General features: G+C 48.1%; 1 protein-coding gene across 4 annotated transcripts; it reads left to right on the forward strand.

The window, feature by feature from the left end:
- The first annotated feature begins 422 nt into the window (after window positions 1–422).
- Window positions 423–22,766, forward strand: ANTKMT (adenine nucleotide translocase lysine methyltransferase). Of its 4 annotated transcripts, none has more exons than XM_069982180.1 (6): window positions 423–478; window positions 17,933–18,096; window positions 18,176–18,280; window positions 18,358–18,498; window positions 22,182–22,232; window positions 22,300–22,766. In XM_069982180.1, exons 2-6 carry the CDS (start codon window positions 17,935–17,937, stop codon window positions 22,486–22,488), a joined length of 648 nt encoding a protein of 215 aa, XP_069838281.1. In that variant the 5' UTR covers window positions 423–478; window positions 17,933–17,934; the 3' UTR covers window positions 22,489–22,766. The 4 variants fall into 4 exon arrangements, with proteins under 4 accessions (XP_069838281.1, XP_069838280.1, XP_069838283.1 ...); XM_069982179.1 differs by lacking the exon at window positions 423–478 and adding an exon at window positions 10,920–11,113; XM_069982182.1 differs by lacking the exon at window positions 423–478 and adding an exon at window positions 11,170–11,187.
- Window positions 22,767–22,984: the final 218 nt, after the last annotated feature.

The raw sequence follows: 22,984 nt of genomic DNA on the forward strand, positions 1-22,984 counted from the left end.
CATACATGTACACACAGGCGTGCAGTACTACACATACATGTACACACAGGTGTGCAGTTATACACATACATGTACACACAGGCGTGCAGTTATATACATACATGTACACACAGGTGTGCAGTTATACACATACATGTACACACAGGTGTGCAGTAATATATATACATGTACACATAGGTGTACAGTAATATATACATACATGTACACACAGGCGTGCAGTTATACACATACATGTACACACAGGCGTGCAGTACTACACATACATGTACACACAGGCGTGCAGTTATACACATACATGTACACATATGAGTAACTTATATCACAGTGCCAGTTTTTCCCCATGTATCTGATCACTTCCTGGTTTCCTCCCTGACCTGTGACCCTGCAGTTGCCAGGCAACAGAGCATACACTTTCCCACAATCCCCCTTGCTGAATGTGAAGTGAAAACCAATTGCCAGTACTAATGGAGCAGATCATGTGAGTGGGATTGAACTGAGCATGTGTGACCCAACCTAGTGGATGCCTTGTGGGCCGTAACCGAGGGCAACAGGTTATGACACACAGCAGCACATGGGGGATTAGTGAGTCTCTATCTCTCAGACCATAGACACCACTGCTTTAAGATTGTTTAGAGGTAATGTATTTGTATACAAGAAGGGACCAGTCATCATCCCAGCCCGCCAGGGGTTAAGGTTCTTGCCCGTCGCCGGCATCAGACGCCAGCTGAGATATTGGGGGGTGTCAGACTGTATCTTATAACGTCCACACAGCTGGCAGGGGGGCTGACATTACAGGCCGCAGACAGACAGATGTGCTGTGCAGGGCATTGTGGGTAACAAAGCCTATAAAATGATAGTAACCCCTTCCTCCCCGGGTCAGGGCTTTTATATGGCGTGGAGGTAATGGTGCTTTGCAGCTGCCATGTCCTTGAGGTGCCGCTCTAAAGATCCCTGCACCTGTTGGCTGAAATCCCCCAGTGCTGGAGGTAGATGGCGGCCATGCTGCACCTGTCAGGGTCTCTATCCAGAAGTGTGAGAACGGAGTGCTGGCAGCCATAGAGCAGGAGAGGGGCTTAGGATGCAGCCTGGCGGCCGGGGAGGTGTACTGGTGCCCCTCACCCCTTCACTGTCTGTCTCCCCCTCCTCCTCCTCTCTCAGGCCTACCTTTGTCTACGCTCATAACTTTCCCACAGCCCCTGGGCCTCTGCATGAGAATGGCTTTCATTAGGAGAGAAATCCGGGCTGAGAAAGAGACCAGCGGGGGACGCCGGCCACCGGCCCACTCCCTGCTCCGCCACATATACATTACATATATACTGCTCCGCCACATATACATTACATATATACAGATCCGCCACATATACCTTACATGTATACTGCTCCGCCACATATACATTACATATATACTGCTCCGCCACATATATATTACATTTATACTGCTCCACCACATATACCTTACATGTATACTGCGCCGCCACATATACATTACATATATACTGCGCCGCCACATATACATTACATATATACTGCTCCGCCACATATACATTACATATATACTGCTCCGCCACATATACATTACATATATACTGCTCCGCCACATATACATTACATATATACTGCTCCGCCACATATACCTTACATGTATACTGCTCCGCCACATATACATTACATATATACTGCTCCGCCACATATACATTACATATATACTGATCCACCACATATACCTTACATGTATACTGCTCCGCCACATATACATTACATATATACTGCTCCGCCACATATACATTACATATATACTGCTCCACCACATATACCTTACATGTATACTGCCCCGCCACATATACCTTACATATATACTGCTCCGCCACATATACATTACATATATACTGCGCCGCCACATATACATTACATATATACTGCTCCGCCACATAGTGCATATACATTACATATATACTGCTCCGCCACATATACATTACATATATACTGCTCCACCACATATACCTTACATGTATACTGCCCCGCCAAATATACCTTACATATATACTGCTCCACCACATAGTGCATATCCATTACGTATATACTGCTCCGCCATATATACATTACATATATGAACTGGAGAGAGTGGAACGGCTGCACATCCCATCTATGGCTGATACTAATGCCGCTAGGCCTATATTAAAAATCAACACCAGAGTGTCTGTATATGAATTGATCAAGCCATATTGCCCCGTGTACCACCGTGCAGGTCCTCTGGTCCACACGGGTCCCTACGCTAACTCCACACCGTGTCGGTCAGCGACCGCCAACCCCGCAAAGCGTGCACATGCAGGGAAGGGAGGCCATGGAACGGCCCTGCAACCCCAATGTCACAGGACCAGACCCAAAAAGCCCCACCAAAACCCAGCCAGCACCACCGGCGGGGAAGGCTGCCCCCAAACGACACAAGTATGGATATGGTATTACACTTACCATTGCTGCTCTCACAGAATCTCCTAGTATTCTCCCATTCTACCTGCAGAGGAATGGAGAGAGGTAAGAGCTTGTTCACACTTGTGTTGCTTGGCGTCCACTTTTTCTGCCGGTGGCGCCTGCGGGGTTTGGGGTGCCCTTTTGGGTCTGGTCCTGTGACAATGGGGTTGCAGGGCCATTCCGTGGCCCCTCTTCTCTGCTTGCGCACGTTTTGCGGGGATTGTGGTCGCTGACCGGCACAGTGATGAGGTTTGGTTAGGGACTCATGTGTATCAGAAGACCTGCACGTGGTACATGAGGCAATATGGTTTGGCCAAATTATATACTAACTTCTGATGTTGGTTTTAAATGTAGCTGAACAAGCTTTCGTGTCAGCCATGGGTGCGATGTGCAGCCATTTCTGTCTTTTTGGCTTGTGCATATTTTATGTATTCTGTCCCTTTTTTCATTGTGGCTAGCACTCGTGCTGTGTAAGACCCATGTGATCCAAATTAGCAGGAAGCACCTGTGTACATAAGGGGAGGATCTCCTAGTATTCTCCCATTCTACCTGCAGAGGAATGGAGAGAGGTAAGAGCTTGTTCACACTTGTGTTGCTTGGCGTCCACTTTTTCTGACGGTGGCACCTGCGGGGTTTGGGGTGCCCTTTTGGGTCTGGTCCTGTGACAATGGGGTTGCAGGGCCATTCCGTGGCCCCTCTTCTCTGCTTGCGCACGTTTTGCGGGGATTGTGGTCGCTGACCGGCACAGTGATGAGGTTTGGTTAGGGACTCATGTGTATCAGAAGACCTGCACGTGGTACATGAGGCAATATGGTTTGGCCAAATTATATACTAACTTCTGATGTTGGTTTTAAATGTAGCTGAACAAGCTTTCGTGTCAGCCATGGGTGCGATGTGCAGCCATTTCTGTCTTTTTGGCTTGTGCATATTTTATGTATTCTGTCCCTTTTTTCATTGTGGCTAGCACTCGTGCTGTGTAAGACCCATGTGATCCAAATTAGCAGGAAGCACCTGTGTACATAAGGGGAGGATCTCCTAGTATTCTCCCATTCTACCTGCAGAGGAATGGAGAGAGGTAAGAGCTTGTTCACACTTGTGTTGCTTGGCGTCCACTTTTTCTGCCGGTGGCGCCTGCGGGGTTTGGGGTGCCCTTTTGGGTCTGGTCCTGTGACAATGGGGTTGCAGGGCCATTCCGTGGCCCCTCTTCTCTGCTTGCGCACGTTTTGCGGGGATTGTGGTCGCTGACCGGCACAGTGATGAGGTTTGGTTAGGGACTCATGTGTATCAGAAGACCTGCACGTGGTACATGAGGCAATATGGTTTGGCCAAATTATATACTAACTTCTGATGTTGGTTTTAAATGTAGCTGAACAAGCTTTCGTGTCAGCCATGGGTGCGATGTGCAGCCATTTCTGTCTTTTTGGCTTGTGCATATTTTATGTATTCTGTCCCTTTTTTCATTGTGGCTAGCACTCGTGCTGTGTAAGACCCATGTGATCCAAATTAGCAGGAAGCACCTGTGTACATAAGGGGAGGATCTCCTAGTATTCTCCCATTCTACCTGCAGAGGAATGGAGAGAGGTAAGAGCTTGTTCACACTTGTGTTGCTTGGCGTCCACTTTTTCTGCCGGTGGCGCCTGCGGGGTTTGGGGTGCCCTTTTGGGTCTGGTCCTGTGACAATGGGGTTGCAGGGCCATTCCGTGGCCCCTCTTCTCTGCTTGCGCACGTTTTGCGGGGATTGTGGTCGCTGACCGGCACAGTGATGAGGTTTGGTTAGGGACTCATGTGTATCAGAAGACCTGCACGTGGTACATGAGGCAATATGGTTTGGCCAAATTATATACTAACTTCTGATGTTGGTTTTAAATGTAGCTGAACAAGCTTTCGTGTCAGCCATGGGTGCGATGTGCAGCCATTTCTGTCTTTTTGGCTTGTGCATATTTTATGTATTCTGTCCCTTTTTTCATTGTGGCTAGCACTCGTGCTGTGTAAGACCCATGTGATCCAAATTAGCAGGAAGCACCTGTGTACATAAGGGGAGGATCTCCTAGTATTCTCCCATTCTACCTGCAGAGGAATGGAGAGAGGTAAGAGCTTGTTCACACTTGTGTTGCTTGGCGTCCACTTTTTCTGCCGGTGGCGCCTGCGGGGTTTGGGGTGCCCTTTTGGGTCTGGTCCTGTGACAATGGGGTTGCAGGGCCATTCCGTGGCCCCTCTTCTCTGCTTGCGCACGTTTTGCGGGGATTGTGGTCGCTGACCGGCACAGTGATGAGGTTTGGTTAGGGACTCATGTGTATCAGAAGACCTGCACGTGGTACATGAGGCAATATGGTTTGGCCAAATTATATACTAACTTCTGATGTTGGTTTTAAATGTAGCTGAACAAGCTTTCGTGTCAGCCATGGGTGCGATGTGCAGCCATTTCTGTCTTTTTGGCTTGTGCATATTTTATGTATTCTGTCCCTTTTTTCATTGTGGCTAGCACTCGTGCTGTGTAAGACCCATGTGATCCAAATTAGCAGGAAGCACCTGTGTACATAAGGGGAGGATCTCCTAGTATTCTCCCATTCTACCTGCAGAGGAATGGAGAGAGGTAAGAGCTTGTTCACACTTGTGTTGCTTGGCGTCCACTTTTTCTGCCGGTGGCGCCTGCGGGGTTTGGGGTGCCCTTTTGGGTCTGGTCCTGTGACAATGGGGTTGCAGGGCCATTCCGTGGCCCCTCTTCTCTGCTTGCGCACGTTTTGCGGGGATTGTGGTCGCTGACCGGCACAGTGATGAGGTTTGGTTAGGGACTCATGTGTATCAGAAGACCTGCACGTGGTACATGAGGCAATATGGTTTGGCCAAATTATATACTAACTTCTGATGTTGGTTTTAAATGTAGCTGAACAAGCTTTCGTGTCAGCCATGGGTGCGATGTGCAGCCATTTCTGTCTTTTTGGCTTGTGCATATTTTATGTATTCTGTCCCTTTTTTCATTGTGGCTAGCACTCGTGCTGTGTAAGACCCATGTGATCCAAATTAGCAGGAAGCACCTGTGTACATAAGGGGAGGATCTCCTAGTATTCTCCCATTCTACCTGCAGAGGAATGGAGAGAGGTAAGAGCTTGTTCACACTTGTGTTGCTTGGCGTCCACTTTTTCTGCCGGTGGCGCCTGCGGGGTTTGGGGTGCCCTTTTGGGTCTGGTCCTGTGACAATGGGGTTGCAGGGCCATTCCGTGGCCCCTCTTCTCTGCTTGCGCACGTTTTGCGGGGATTGTGGTCGCTGACCGGCACAGTGATGAGGTTTGGTTAGGGACTCATGTGTATCAGAAGACCTGCACGTGGTACATGAGGCAATATGGTTTGGCCAAATTATATACTAACTTCTGATGTTGGTTTTAAATGTAGCTGAACAAGCTTTCGTGTCAGCCATGGGTGCGATGTGCAGCCATTTCTGTCTTTTTGGCTTGTGCATATTTTATGTATTCTGTCCCTTTTTTCATTGTGGCTAGCACTCGTGCTGTGTAAGACCCATGTGATCCAAATTAGCAGGAAACACCTGTGTACATAAGGGGAGGATCTCCTAGTATTCTCCCATTCTACCTGCAGAGGAATGGAGAGAGGTAAGAGCTTGTTCACACTTGTGTTGCTTGGCGTCCACTTTTTCTGCCGGTGGCGCCTGCGGGGTTTGGGGTGCCCTTTTGGGTCTGGTCCTGTGACAATGGGGTTGCAGGGCCATTCCGTGGCCCCTCTTCTCTGCTTGCGCACGTTTTGCGGGGATTGTGGTCGCTGACCGGCACAGTGATGAGGTTTGGTTAGGGACTCATGTGTATCAGAAGACCTGCACGTGGTACATGAGGCAATATGGTTTGGCCAAATTATATACTAACTTCTGATGTTGGTTTTAAATGTAGCTGAACAAGCTTTCGTGTCAGCCATGGGTGCGATGTGCAGCCATTTCTGTCTTTTTGGCTTGTGCATATTTTATGTATTCTGTCCCTTTTTTCATTGTGGCTAGCACTCGTGCTGTGTAAGACCCATGTGATCCAAATTAGCAGGAAGCACCTGTGTACATAAGGGGAGGATCTCCTAGTATTCTCCCATTCTACCTGCAGAGGAATGGAGAGAGGTAAGAGCTTGTTCACACTTGTGTTGCTTGGCGTCCACTTTTTCTGCCGGTGGCGCCTGCGGGGTTTGGGGTGCCCTTTTGGGTCTGGTCCTGTGACAATGGGGTTGCAGGGCCATTCCGTGGCCCCTCTTCTCTGCTTGCGCACGTTTTGCGGGGATTGTGGTCGCTGACCGGCACAGTGATGAGGTTTGGTTAGGGACTCATGTGTATCAGAAGACCTGCACGTGGTACATGAGGCAATATGGTTTGGCCAAATTATATACTAACTTCTGATGTTGGTTTTAAATGTAGCTGAACAAGCTTTCATGTCAGCCATGGGTGCGATGTGCAGCCATTTCTGTCTTTTTGGCTTGTACATTACATATATACTGCTCCGCCACATAGTGCATATCCATTACATATATACTGCTCCGCCACACATACATTACATATATACTGCTCCGCCACACATACATTACATATATACTGCTCCGCCACATAGTGCATATCCATTACATATATACTGCTCCGCCATATATACATTACATATATACTGCTCCGCCACATAGTGCATATCCATTACATATATACTGCTCCGCCACATATACATTACATATATACTGCTCCGCCACACATACATTACATATATACTGCTCCGCCACACATACATTACATATATACTGCTCCGCCACATAGTGTATATCCATTACATATATACTGCTCCGCCACATATACATTACATATATACTGCTCTACCACATATACCTTACATGTATACTGCCCCGCCACATATACATTACATATATACTGGTTTCCCGGTTCGTCCGCTCTCGAGCCAATGTGGTGGAACGCCACCAATTGGAAGGCGACAACATGTTGTCGCCTCATGGTTTCCGACGGCACACATTTGACCGACATAAGATCTGACATCTTCCTCTCAGGTATACAAGACGGCATAGAGCAGGCCATATACTTGCTGGGCGGGGGTCGGAGTCCTGTTTAGGTTTATCAGTCCTCCTCCGTGGCGGCTTTGGTGGATTTAAAGTAATGGAGCAGTTATGGTTTAGCCAGTAAGAACGATGTGCCCGTTGGGAGTCCAGCGGCCGGCACACCGCTTCCGGCTCGAGTTTGGTATCTGCAAGTTGAAGTTAAGTGCCTTATAATTACTTGGAGAAGTAAGTTAATAAAAGCTGTGGCCGACCACCGTCCAGCAAAGATTTAACCTGTGTCGTATCTTCATTATGCCTACCCAGGTTTAAGGGGTTATAGCTCACCTTACTGCAGTCCTGTTCTGTGACATCACTGTGTGTATTATCCCTGTACTGTTACATCACTGTGTATTATCCCTTTACTGTGACATCACTGTGTATTATCCCTGTATTGTGACATCACTGTGTGTATTATCCATGTACTGTGACATCACTGTGTGCCTCATTCCTGTACTGTGACATCACTGTGTGTATTATACATGTACTGTGACATCACTGTGTGTATTATCCCCCCTGTCCTGTGACATCACTGTGTGTATTATACCTGTACTGTGACATCACTGTGTGTATTATACCTGTACTGTGACATCACTGTGTGTATTATCCCCCCTGTACTGTGACATCACTGTGTGTATTATACCTGTACTGTGACATCACTGTGTGTATTATCCCTGTACTGTGACATCACTGTGTATTATCCCTGTACTGTGACATCATTGTGTGCCTCGTTCCTGTACTGTGACATCACTGTGTATTATCCCTGTACTGTGACATCAATGTGTATTATCCCTGTACTGTGACATCATTGCGTGTATTATCCATGTACTGTGACATCACTGTGTATTATCCCTGTACTGTGACATCACTGTGTGTATTATCCCTGTACTGTGACATCACTGTGTGTAGTATCCCTGTACTGTGACATCACTGTGTGTATTATACCTGTACTGTGACATCACTGTGTGTATTATCCCCCCTGTACTGTGACATCACTGTGTGTATTATACCTGTACTGTGACATCACTGTGTGTATTATACCTGTACTGTGACATCACTGTGTGTATTATCCCCCCTGTACTGTGACATCACTGTGTATTATCCCTGTACTGTGACATCACTGTGTGTATTATCCATGTACTGTGACATCACTGTGTGCCTCATTCCTGTACTGTGACATCACTGTGTGTATTATACCTGTACTGTGACATCACTGTGTGTATTATCCCCCCTGTACTGTGACATCACTGTGTGTATTATACCTGTACTGTGACATCACTGTGTGTATTATACCTGTACTGTGACATCACTGTGTGTATTATCCCCCCTGTACTGTGACATCACTGTGTGTATTATACCTGTACTGTGACATCACTGTGTGCCTCGTTCCTGTACTGTGACTTCACTGTGTGTATTATCCCTGTACTGTGACATCACTGTGTGTATTATCCATGTACTGTGACATCACTGTGTATTATCCCTGTACTGTGACATCACTGTGTGTATTATCCCTGTACTGTGACATCACTGCGTGTATTATCCATGTACTGTGACATCACTGTGTATTATCCCTGTACTGTGACATCACTGTGTGTATTATCCCTGTACTGTGACATCACTGTGTGTAGTATCCCTGTACTGTGACATCACTGTGTGTATTATCCCTGTACTGTGACATCACTGTGTGTATTATTCCTGTACTGTGACATCACTGTGTGTATTATCCCTGTACTGTGACATCACTGTGTGTATTATTCCTGTACTGTGACATCACTGTGTGTATTATTCCTGTACTGTGACATCACTGTGTATTATCCCTGTACTGTGACATCACTGTGTGTATTATCCCTGTACTGTGACATCACTGTGTGTATTATTCCTGTACTGTGACATCACTGTGTGTATTATCCCTGTATTGTGACATCACTGTGTATTATTCCTGTACTGTGACATCACTGTGTGTATTATTCCTGTACTGTGACATCACTGTGTATTATCCCTGTACTGTGACATCATTGTGTGTATTATCCCTGTACTGTGACATCACTGTGTGTATTATCCCCCCTGTACTGTGACATCACTGTGTGTATTATCCCTGTACTGTGACATCACTGTGTGTATTATCTCTGTACTGTGACATCACTGTGTATTATCCCTGTACTGTGACATAATTGTGTGCCTCGTTCCTGTACTGTGACATCACTGTGTGTATTATTCCTGTACTGTGACATCACTGTGTGCCTCGTTCCTGTACTGTGACATCACTGTGTGCCTCGTTCCTGTACTGTGACATCATTGTGCCTCGTTCCTGTACTGTGACATCACTGTGTGCCTCGTTCCTGTACTGTATATGTAACATCATTATTAGACCAGATTAGGATGGGCCCTCATCCATGTTTGGCTATGGGGCCCCATACACATCATGCTTTTGATAAGACATGTATCGGGCTCAGTTATGAGGATATGTAAGGCTGTCACTGTCATCACCCAACTTTCCCCAGATTTATTAGTGACAATCTGCGCTTCATGAAGTGGTCAGGGAGTTGATCTCCTGCGAGGCGGCCATCATGGACATCTGGTCACCAGGTAATGGTCAGACGTGTCCTCACTTGTCCTGCAGGACAGATGGCCATTCCCAGGGAGTCATTGAGATGGTAATGTCCTGGATGTGATGGATTCTTAATGATCTCCTGACATCTTCATTGTCACAAGCTTCACCCATAATCAATACACATGATAATACCTTAGAACGACCCCACCCATGGAGAGAGCGGGGGGGTCCTCTGAAAGCCAATGCACCTGGCAAAGTGGAAAGATGTCCGCTGCTCTCCCACTATCCTAATAGGTGGGGGTCTGTTTTATCAATAGCAGTGACCCTCAAACCTGGACAATCCCTTGAAGTCCCAACTCACCTGTACAGGAGGACCCCAGAATTACTAGTTGGTGGGGGCACCATAAGGGTCTATTCACATGTTACGTGTGGCCTGCTTAAGGCACCATTCACATGACAAAACATGGCTGCCTTTTCAATATTGGGACACCCCTGCCCTCCTTCCCCCTGTGGTTCAAATGGACTGAACTTAGATCACTACAGAACTCTATGTGACCTGGGGTCAGTCCACTTGTATGGAGGGGGGGACAGGGGATTGTAGCTGTAATATAGACACCTGAACAAGGTCTGACTCTTTTATGTGTGACGGGGTAGAGACGTGTATTTGAGGTACATACAGGGTCGGCAGCAGACCACCATGATTAAAGATTACGACACAAGAAGCTGTATGCTTGACTCTCTAACTCAGCAGTAACCATGGTAACACCTCATAAAAATATTATCTCCTAGTTGAAACCAAAATGGCTGCTCCCTGTCCTGTCACCTTAAAGGACTCTCTCGCTCTCTGATAACGTCTATATAACACAGTCGCTGATCTCTGCTCCCTTGAAGTGTCAGCTGTGATCACCTCATAACAATCGCACTGACCCCCGAGGGTGAAGTCAGGCCACAAGATGGCGGCTATAGTCAGTCCTGGACAGGTGACAAGTCCTGACGTATCCTCGGCTCATCCCTCAGGTTATACACCATCACCTATTGTCCCTAAATCCCCCCATTGTGCCTCCCTCCCCCTCCTCTCAGGGGGGATTAAGGTAAAGAATTGCTAATTGAATGAATATTCTGATAATTAGAGATTTTTTTTAGGGATTATTCAAGTCAATTACCAATGACAATAAGGTACAGGAGGGCACGAGGCGTCTATAATATAAACACGTCACTGTATAAATCCCTGTACAATAGCCAATAACTTTACCCATACCTATCCGTCTCATATGTCTTACACACAAGCCACCATCCTGATGGTTTTCTATTACCAGAGAGCAGGGCATCATGGGAGCTCACAACAACAGCTGTGATGTAAGGACCAACACGACATAGAGAGAAATCAAAATTTAATTCCAGCAGAATTTAGAATGCAGCTCTGGAGTATATAATGTAAGTTATCCAGCGTTTAAAAAAACATGGCCGCTTTCTTCCAGAGACAGCACCACTCATGTCTCCAGGTCAGGTGCAGTTTGCAGTTAAAGGGGTACTCCAGCAAGGGGCACTTTTTCACTGGGACCGGGGAGGAGGTGTCTGAGGGAAAAGACGTCCATGATCCCGCCTCTGTCACTGACTGGCTGAGCGGACTTGAAACGGATCCCGCCTCCTTCACTGACTGGCTGAGCGGACCTGAGACGTCACGTCTCGGGCCCGCGTCAGACACCAGGAAGCATCCGGGAACCGGGCACCGGAATCCCAGCGAAAAAGTGCCCCCCCCCCCTGGAGTACCCCTTTAAACTGCATTCACTTCAATAAAACCAAGATGGGAAAACCGGCACCCAACCTGGAGACAAGAGCGGTGCTGTCTCTGGAAGAAAGTGACCACGTTTTTCTAACACTGGATAACTCCTTTATGGTGCGTTCACACCTACAGGATCCGCAGCAGATTTGATGGTGCAGATTTGATGCTGTGTTCAGCTATTTAAATGAAATCAGCTGCAGATCCTGTAGGTGTGAACGTACCCTTAAAGGGCGAAAATCTTTTTCTTTCAAATCAACTGGTGTCAGAAAGTTATATAGATTCGTAATTTACTCCTACTTAAAAATCTCCAGTCTTCCAGTACCTATCAGCTGCTGTATGTCCTACAGGAAGTAGTTTATTCTTTCCAGTCTGACACAGTGCTCTCTGCTGCCACCTCTGTCCGTGTCAGGATCTGTCCATAGCAGGAGAGGTTTCCTATGGGGATTTGCTTCTGCTCTGGACAGTTCCTGACATGGACAGAGGTGGCAGCAGAGAGCACTTATTCAGACTGGGAAGAATACACCACTTCCTGCAGGACATACAGCAGCTGATAAGTACTGGAAGATTTTAAATTTTAAATAGAAGTAATGTACAAATCTGTGTAACTTTCTGAGACCAGCTGATTTAAAAAAAATTGCTGGAGTAACCGTGGAGTTACTCGCATTACCTAATGGAGTATACAAAAATGAGGTTTCCGTCGTGGACACATCAACGTAGATGCAGCCTCTGCCTTCTGATTCTGATAGGAAACCCATCTACACAGTACACATCACAATGCCATGATGCTAAATTTAGGCGGAATTCCCCTTTAAGTCATATTTAATATTAGCACTAAGGGTTGCTCATTGGGAGTTAAAATCCTGACAGCCCCTCATCCACCACTAAAGGTATATACTATATCTACTATCATAGAGTGCCGCATCTCCTTGTATCTATGCTGTGAGCACACAGTGTGGTACAGGGGGACACCTAGTGGCAGTGCCCGGTACTGCAGGGAGTTTATGCTAAAACTACAATTCACACCAGAACTGCAATCTTTCCCATAGCGCTGAGGTCTGGTCTTGATTTGGGGTATTACTGACTTTCCTTCCCATACCGCCGGAGTATGACTAATGGGGCAGCTGGGATTGTTTAACTACAACAAGGAAGACCCCTCACGACGCCGGGCTGTCTTCAGGAAAGGCTTTGATATTTGTAGGGGGGCAGAAAAACTTGTGGGGATCTAGTAAAAAAAGAGGAATAGAGGAAATAAATATATCTTTATTAGTTACATGAACGGCGGTGAGAAATATCCTGGCTGGAGGTTCACATCCAGCTGTGTGTCAGGGCGGGTTCTTGTATGGTGATCTGGCATGGTTACCAGCGGTGGTTGCGGTCTGGTGCCAAGCTCCATTACAGCTTATAGGGCACCAGATACAGTGGGTCCAGCTTGTTGCATCTGGTGTTCAGGAGCAGCTGCCGCCTAGAGAGAAGCAAGCCTGGAGACTGTAGGAAGTATAAGCTGCAATGCATATAGCATCACCTCTTACCTTTAGGCTGAGTGTACAGGAGCAGGGACACCTCTCAAAGATACCTGTCTCTGCTACTACACAGTACACCTGAGCGGGTGGGCCAGGTGCACAGCATACGGCCTAAAATGCGATGCATATAGGATCACCTAGGCTGCTAAGTGTACAGAAGCAGGGACACCTCTCAAAGTGTAATGCCTGGAGTCGTGGATCCACTGAACCGTCACTAGCGATGGCAGTAACCGCACCAGGGAGCGGAGTCTTGCTGCGGCAGGCGACCCCCAGGTCGCTACCCCTGGCTTGGTTGCTAGTGACAGCAGGCGAGGCGTGGCAGGAGCAGTAGGCAGAAGATAGTGCAGGCAGAGGTCTGTAGGCGTAACCGCAGGTGGCAGGCAGTGCTCAGGAACAATGGGTAAGCAGCGGACAGGGGCTAGGGACCGGGACAGCGGACAGGAACTAGGAACAAGGACTGAGGACAGGAACAACAGGGAGCTGGGCCAAATGCTATGGGAAGCATGCAGAGGCTCCAACACCTGTAGTGGGGCAGGGCTGGAATTTGTAGGAGAGTGTGATGTGCAAGAACCAATTAGGGTCGCACTGCCCCTTTAACTCTGAGACAGCCTGCGCGCGTGCGCCCTAGAAGGCGGGGACGCGTGCGCCGGCCGGCACAGCGACGGACAGGAGCGGGGCAAGGTGAGGCGCCCCCAGGGGCTGAAGTGGCAGCAGCGCCGGGTCCCTGCATGTGGACACCGGCGGCTGCAGGACAGGGTGAGGGGGTGCGGCAGATACCTGTCTCTGCTACTGCACAGTACACCTGAGCGGCTGTACCAGGTGCAGAGCCTACAACCCGGAGACTGTAGAAAATATAAGCTGAAATGCATACAAGATCGCCTCTCACCTTCAGTTTACAGGAGCAGGGACCCCTCTCAAAGACAAGAGTCCCTGCTCCTGCACAGTACACTGAGATACTGGGCCAGGTGCTGGGCACACAGCCTGGAGACTGTGGCAAGTATAAACTGCGATGCATACGAGATCACCTCTTACCTTTGGGCTGCTAAGTATACAGGAACAGGGACACCTCTCAAAGACAAGCGCTCCTGTTACTGCACAGTACACTGAGAGACTGGGCCAGGTGTAGAACACAAGGCCTGGAGACGGTAGTAAGGGCCAGTTCACATGAAGTAAAACTAGCGGAATTCCCGCCAGCCTCTGTGTCATACTGGCAGTCTATGGGAGACGGAGAGAAAAGCTCACACACAGATTTTTGTGTCTTCAGCAGAAAGCAGCAGCTGAGAACAGGGGGAAGGAGACTGAATAGATACTAACAAGTATGGAAGGAATTGTTAGTCTCATCATGGGCAGTTATGTTTGAGTGGAATATTCCATTAAACAACCATTGCAGCTACAACTTATGGTGATGAGAAAGGGGGACACATAGCAGTACCCTCCATTACCGGAGTCCATTCTCCCTACAATGCTGTCTCCATTTCTTTATATGACTGCCTATTCTTGGATCTAAATATGGGGGGAGGGTCCCATCCAGTTATTACGTTAGATCCACTGAAATGAATGGGTCATACTATATCATGATTATATTATGATTATATATATATGTATATATATATATATATATATATATATATATATATATATATGTTGTAATCTAAGTTACATGGATACATTAGGCTGAGAGATGGTGAGTGTAACCACACACTGTGCACCTGTAACTTTAGAAAAAAAATGGCGACGTGTTGTAGACATAACAAAGTTTCTGATCAGCAAATTTCTAAGTGTTCCGACCCCAACCAATCGCTAAAACTAGTGGGGAGAGAAGCACCTGGTAGAGCGCTTCTCTCTCTCCTCTCTGTGTATGCGACTGCGATGGTCCCATAGACTCCCAGCGGAGTCCCTCTTAGCACCCACCTTTCCTAGCCGATTCTAATGATCGGTTGGGGTCTACATACCCAAACCCTGACCAATAAAAATAGGAATGACACTACACATTTAAAGGGGTATTTCACCAAAAAAGGTTTGTTTGTTTTTTCATAATAAAGTGGTGCCAGAAATTTGTAATTTACTTCTATAAAAAAAATAAAAAATCTCAAGTCTTCCAGTACTTATCAGCTGCTGTATGTCCTGCATGAAGTGGTGTATTCTTCCCAGTGTGGAGAGCAGGGGGGGGGGGGGTTTCCATGGGGTATTGCTGCTGCCCTGGACAGTTCCTGACATGGACAGAAGTGGCAGCAGAGAGCACTGTGTCAGACTGGAGAGAATACACCACTTCCTGCAGGACATACAGCAGCTGATAAGTACTGGAAGACTTGAGGTTTTTTTTTTTATAGTAAATTGCTAAATCTCTGGCACTTTCTGGCACCAGTTGGGGGTGTTTACCAACATTTTTTGTAAACAACCCCTTTAAGGCCTGATAGGATAGACTTGATTAACCACTGAACAACAACTTATGTGAAAGTCTATGGGCCCCTATGTAGAAATCCGACTTACATCTAACTCTCTAATCTATTGATAAACTACAACTCCCAGCAACAGGCTGTGACCAGAGATCAGCAATGAGTTTTTCTTCATAGGTTTCTACATGACTTTGTAGTAGTGTTTCCTCTCACACAGACACAGCCACCCACAGCTACAGTCACAGTAACAGAGGTTTGCACACCCATAACACTGCACATGGCAATGCAACCTGCATTACAGCCTGACCTACCCAGAACTGAAGGCGTCCGACGATGTTCCGGCCGGTCAGCATTTCCGTGTGCACACTTCCTGTTCTCGCGGCTCGGGTAAGCGGGGTGAGACGCTGTGTAGTTGCTATGGTGATAACAATAGGGGAAAGATAAGGGGCAGCTGGACAGAGGAGACGGCTGTCAGTGTGCGCGGGGGGTTGTGGGAGTGTCTGGGCGGGAATCGGGTGGTACGTGGTATAGACTGAGCACGTGACCTCTAAGGTGTCCAGGGGCGGTGGAGGAGCCGTGTAATATATCAGTATAGACACCCACATGTGTAACCTGCAGTCCTATGTAACACCACAGATAACACAGTGATATCTCTGAGTACAGAGAATGTAGTAGATGTCACCTGCAGTCCTATGTAACACCACATACAACGCTGACTGATCTCCTCTGCAGTCCCATGTAACACCACATATAACGCTGTCTGTTCTCTTCTGCAGTCCCATGTAACACCACCTTTAACGCAGTCTGTTCTCCTCTGCAGTCCTATGTAACACCACATACAACGCTGACTGATCTCCTCTGCAGTCCCATGTAACACCACATATAACACTGTCTGTTCTCTTCTGCAGTCCCATGTAACACCACCTTTAACGCAGTCTGTTCTCTGCAGTCCCTTGTAACACCACATATAATGCTTCCTGTTCTCCTCTGCAGTCCCATGTAACACCACATATAACGCGGTCCGTTCTCCTCTGCAGTCCCATGTAACACCACATATAACGCGGTCTATTCTCCTCTGCAGTCCCATGTAACACCACATAAAACACGGTCTGCTCTCCTCTGCAGTCCCATGTAACACCACATATAAAGCTGGCTGCTCTCCTCTGCAGTCCCATGTAACACCACATATAACGCGGTCCGTTCTCCTCTGCAGTCCCATGTAACACCACATATAACGCGGTCTATTCTCCTCTGCAGTCCCATGTAACACCACATAAAACACGGTCTGCTCTCCTCTGCAGTCCCATGTAACACCACATATAAAGCTGGCTGCTCTCCTCTGCAGTCCCATGTAACACCACATATAATGCGGTCTGCCCTCCTCTGCAGTCCCATGTAACACCACATATAACGCAGTCGGCTCTCCTCTGAAGTCCCATGTAACACCACATATAACGCGGTCTGCTCTCCTCTGCAGTCCCATGTAACACCACATATAACGCATTCTGTTCTCCTCTGCAGTCCCATGTAACACCACATATAACGCATTCTGTTCTCCTCTGCAGTCCCATGTAACACCACATATACAGTGTACTGTTCTCCTCTGCAGTCCCATGTAACACCACATATAAAGTGTACTGTTCTCCTCTGCAGTCCCATGTAACACCACATATAAAGTGTACTGTTCTCCTCTGCAGTCCCATGTAACACCACATTTAGCGTGTTCTGTTCTCCTCTGCAGTCCCTTGTAACACCACATGTAACGTGTTCTGTTCTCCTCTGCAGTCCCATGTAACACCACATGTAACGCGGTCAGCTCTCCTCTGCAGTCCCATGTAACACCACATTTAGCGTTTTCTGCTCTCCTCTACAGTCCCTTGTAACACCACATGTAACGTGTTCTGTTCTCCTCTGCAGTCCCATGTAACACCACATGTAACGCGGTCAGCTCTCCTCTGCAGTCCCATGTAACACCACATATAACGCGGTTGGCTCTCCTCTGCAGTCCCATGTAACACCACATATAAAACGGTCTATTCTCCTCTGCAGTCCCATGTAACACCACAAATAATGTGTTCTGTTCTCCTCTGCAGTCCCATGTAACACCACCTATAACCTGTTCTGTTCTCCTCTGCAGGGATGGATGATGACGGCGGGCAGGACGTGGTGTCGGCCCTGGAGGGGCAGCGGTTGGGGGGCTGGGGGCTCCTGCAGGTAGCCGGATGCACAGGGCTGGCAGCGTACTCAGTGTGGGCGTTGGTGTTGATGCCCGGATTCCGCAGAGTGCCCCTCAGATTGCAGGTACACCAGTGATGTCACCTGCGTCCAGTGATGTGATTGGCCGTCGTAGTGACCTCCTTTATGACCTCTCTCCCCTCAGGTGCCGTACCTGCCCGCCAGCCGCAAACAGGTGGAGAATGTAATGACGCTGCTGCAGGGGCGGGCAGGAAAGATGGCGGACCTGGGCTCCGGGGACGGCAGGATTGTGAGACATTCATTATGACATCACATCTAGTTACAGTGATGTCACCGCCATATTTAGTGACCCTCTCCTCATTGCAGGTGCTGGAGGCGGCCAGGAGGGGGTTCCATCCCGCCGTGGGGTACGAGCTCAACCCCTGGCTGGTGCGCCTGGCTTACTTCTACGCCTGGAGGTCCGGATATCACCGGAGGGTCACATACTTACGGGAGGACCTGTGGAAGGTAACACTCTAATAGGCCTATGGGGGGTCTCTGCTTACTATAAGTGAATGGAAACCCAAACAGTATATGTGACCTACAGTCCTATGTAACAGCACACATAACACAGTGATATCTCTCTGAGCACAGATGTCATCCGCAGTCCTATGTAACACTACTAGTGATGAGCGAGCATGCTTGTCCGAGCTTGGTACTCAGTCGAGTATTAGGGTACTCGATGGTACTCGTTACTCGGACGAGCATCTCGCGATACTGGAGAAAATCTCATCATCCGTTTCCTGTAAGTTTGGGCGCTATTTCTCAGCCAATAAACATGCAGGAGACTCTTTGGTACATCCTGCGATCACGTGGGACCCATACATGTCGATAGCAGCGATTGGTTGGCCAGATCAGATGACCCTGCCATATAAAACTCTGGGCCGCAGAGGCTCGGCTCACATGTATGCTGGAAGAGAATAGGGACAGAGCTGCTGCTGGTCAGGGAGAGTGTTAGGGAGGGAATTAGCATTCCAGTAGGCAGGGAATACAAGACAAAGAACCCAACAACCCTTGTAAGGGCTTAAATCTTTATTTTTTTTTTTTTGAGTACTCCAGACTTCTGGCTGGGACTTGCAGTGCAGCTCCCACGATTTTAGCAGCACACTGTGGTGACCGGCTGCTGGCAGAAAGGGGACAGCAGGTGGTGCATACAGACCCCTAAGAAGTGCTCAGTACTATTGTATTATTTTGTGGCTGGTGCTACTGCTGTTGTACATTGTATTGCTGTGATTTGTAGTACACCTGCATAGAATTTCACGACGGACTGTAGTGTGCAACGTGTACCACGCCAGGATTAGCAGGGGAGCCACCACTACCAGCATGCGCAGGCATGTGAGTGCTAAACACCCCACTCAGTGGAACCAAGGCCGGTCAGTGACTGCAAGTCGCACCCCTGCTCCTTCCTCTGTGTCACGTGCTGGCTCTGTCAGTCTATATCTCCCTGACGGCACATTGGGTCAGCTTGGTGGAGGCTGGGACAGAGTCTGACCCTGATTCCACTCATGTGCTGCCCACACCGAGGATTGCGGGGCCTACCTCAGTCACGGTCTCTCATAATTTGTATACCTCTTTCTCCTCCTCCTCCTCTTCTTCCTCCTCCTCTCTATTACTCTCCATGAGCATGTCGCCTTCATTTGGTAGCGCTAGGAGCATCAGCACTGCGGTGGGTAAGCTTAGGCGACAAAAGGGAACACCGCCCAGGAGCTGTTGCAGGGCATCACGGCGCCGACCGATCTTTGTCTCGCTACGGAGCCTCAAACCAGGCATGGTTATGTGTGACAACGGGCGGAACCTGGTGGCGGCTCTGCAATGCGGCAGCCTCACACATGTACCATGCCTGGCCCACGTGTTCAACCTAGTGGTGCACCTTCCAGATGGTAGCCACGGTTTACCAGCAACGCAGAGCTATTGTGGAATGCCAACCTCAGGTCAGTCAGCTACCTCAAATCTACAATGAGGAGTGGACGTGGATGTTATCTGTCAGGTACTGGGCCCCTTTGAGGAGTCAACATAGATGGTCAGCGGAGATGCCGCCATCATCAGCCTCACCATCCCGCTGCTGTGTCTGCTTCAAACCTCCCTGCTCAGCCTGAAGTCTGACACTTTGCCTTCGTCTCAGGAGAAGGGTGAAGAACAGCCGCCGCTAGATAGCCAGACCACCCTGACGTTAGTTTCTCAGCACAAAGTAGAGGAGGAGGAAGAAGAGAAGGAAGAGGAGCAGACTGGTGCCGCCACTGAAGAGAGTACCCATGCTCAATCCTTAGTTGTTGAGTGTGTATGGCCTGAAGAGGGTGAATTGGAGGAGGAGGGGGAGGAAATTGAGCCTATTGGAGGGAATTCTTGCGTGTTGGGACCCTGGCGCACATGGCTGACTTTATGTTAGGCTGTCTTTCCCGTGAGCCTCGGGGTAAAAAGTTTTTCGATAACACAGATTACTGGGTGTTCACCCTCCTGGACCCTCAGTACAAGCAGAACTTTCCCACTCTCATTCCTGCCGAGGAACGCAGTATGAAAGTGAATCAATATCAACAGGCCCTGGTGCAGACGCTGAAAATGTACTTCCCATCTGAGACCACTAGCGCCAGAGGACGTAGTCCATAAACCGGGGGAGAGGAGGGGTGGAGCAGGCAGCTTGTCAAGGGGCAGGGGAACACTCTCCAAGGCCTTTGACAGTTTCATGGCACCCCAACAAGACTATGTCACCCGTCCCCAGTCTAGACAGAGTAGGGGGGGGGCCTTCAGGAAGATGGTGAGGGAGTACCTTGCTGACCATACCACCGTCCTTCCCGATCACTCTGCTACCTACAACTACTGGGTTTCAAAGCTGGATATGTGGCCCGAACTGGCATTTTACGCCTTGGAGGTGCTGGGCTGCCCTGCCGCTAGCGTGTTGTCAGAGTGGGTCTTCAGTGCAGCTGGTGCCATCATCACTGATAAGCGCATCCGCCTGTCAACTGACAGCACTGACGGGTTGACGTTTAAAAATGAACAAAGCCTGGATTTCACCTGAATTCAACTGTCCACCCGGGGAAAGCAGCTCAACATGAGGATTCTTCGTATATCCTCTCCTCCTACTCCTTCAATTCTCAGCCAACAGACAATTCTTCTTCCGCCATGCTATGTTTGGCATAATTTTTGGGAGGCTCACCTGCTACCGCTTTTACCTTAGTCACTCTGTTATCACCGACATGCTGTGTCTGGCATCATTTTTGGGATGCTTACCTGCTACCGCTTCTACCTTGGTCACTCTGTCCTTACTGCCACTGACACAGCAGTCTGGCATAATTTTTTGGAGGCTCACTTGCTACCCCACTTTTAATGGTTCCCTGTGTTCTCACTTCCATGCTGTGTCAGGCTAAATTTTGGGGTGGTTCATATGCTACCACTGTTTTAATAGTTCCCTATGTTCTCACTGCCATGCTGTGTTAGGCTGTTTTTGGGTGGTTCATATGCTACCTCTGTTTTAATGGTTCCCTGTGTTCTCACTGCCAATTCTGTGTCAGGCTAAATTTTGGGCTGGTTCATATGCTACCTCTGTTTTAATCCTTCACTGTGTGATCACTGCCACGCTGTTTCCCAGAATTTGGCGTAAAAGTGCGATTAGGCACCCTCAGAGGCATCCATACATGCTGCCCCTGCTGTCTCCTGTCCATTTCCGTTGTGTTTTCATCATTTTCTGAGGTTGACAGGTTTTCACACTACCTTCCCTCTGCCAAGCTTGGGTCCCCTGAAAAAATGCTCGAGTTTCCCATTGACTTCAATGGGGTTCATTACTCGAAACAAGCACTAGAGTATCGGGAAATATTCGTCTCGAGTACCGAGCACCTGAGCATTTTAGGACTTGCTCATCACTAAACACCACAGATAACACAGTGATATTTCTGAGTACAGATAATGTAGTAGATGTCACCTGCAGTCCTATGTAACAATGTAACACCGCAGATAACAGTGATATCTCTGAGTACAGATAATGCAGTAGATGTCACCTGCAGTCCAATGTAACACCGCAGATAACACAGTGATATCTCTGAGTACAGATAATGTAGTACATGTCACCTGCAGTCCTATGTAACACCACAGATAACACAGTGATAACTCTCTGAGTACAGATGTCACCTTCAGTCCTAATGTGATGTCTCCCCCTACAGGTGAAGCTACAGGACTGCGACAACATCTCCATATTCCTGGCCCCCAGTGTGGTAAGTCCCCCCCCCCCCCCGGCCTCTCACTGCTTTATATAGAGTATAACGCTGTTATTACTCACAGCTGACACTGCTGGAGAATAAGATGCTGGACGAGCTGCCCAGCCATGCCCGGGTGGTAACTGGACGGTTCCCACTACCCACATGGGTGCCCAGTGACATCATCGGTGAGGGCGTAGACAGAGCCTGGGCCTATGATGTCAGAACTGTACGGCAAGCTGTGAAGACCAAACAGGCGGGCACAGAAGTGTGACCATGATAGAGGCTGCCGGTCACACCTGGTCACTGGGTGTGCTGATCGGGGTCACTGGAAACAGTCAGCAAATCTGTCAGTAGGCACACAATGTATGGAAGGGGGCAAAATCATCCGACTACTGTATACTGACTGCTGTGAAGTCATCTAATCCCCCAGGACAAGCAGGGCCGCAGAGGCCGAACAAGCAGGGAATGCTGGGAGATTTCAGCTGTGAAGCTGCAGATAATAAATGCAGCTGTGCAGTGTTTTACAGGCTGTAATATATTCTATGAAATGTAACAGTATATATATATATATATATATATATATATATATCGTTTTTAAAGTATTTTATTGGTATTTATATGATTAAAAAAAAAAACATTTCTGATTTTAACTTCTTTTTTTAAGTTCACTCAAATGTTACTAATATTTTTGGCACAAATAAACATCCCTGTAAGGTTCTGTACGTTTTGAAGAGTTTTCATATTCGATAGTTGGAATGTGATGGGAT

The sequence above is a fragment of the Dendropsophus ebraccatus genome, chromosome 9 (genome assembly GCF_027789765.1).
Source record: "Dendropsophus ebraccatus isolate aDenEbr1 chromosome 9, aDenEbr1.pat, whole genome shotgun sequence".
Lineage (NCBI taxonomy): Eukaryota > Metazoa > Chordata > Amphibia > Anura > Hylidae > Dendropsophus > Dendropsophus ebraccatus.

Bases quoted from the DNA above. Each gene is read 5' to 3' on its own strand.
- ANTKMT (XM_069982179.1), top strand. From the start codon at position 11,050: ATGGCGGCTATAGTCAGTCCTGGACAGGTGACAAGTCCTGACGTATCC. The intron at 18,281-18,357 runs GTGAGACATTCA...TCCTCATTGCAG, and splicing joins GCTCCGGGGACGGCAGGATT to GTGCTGGAGGCGGCCAGGAG. The intron at 22,233-22,299 runs GTAAGTCCCCCC...TATTACTCACAG, and splicing joins TATTCCTGGCCCCCAGTGTG to CTGACACTGCTGGAGAATAA.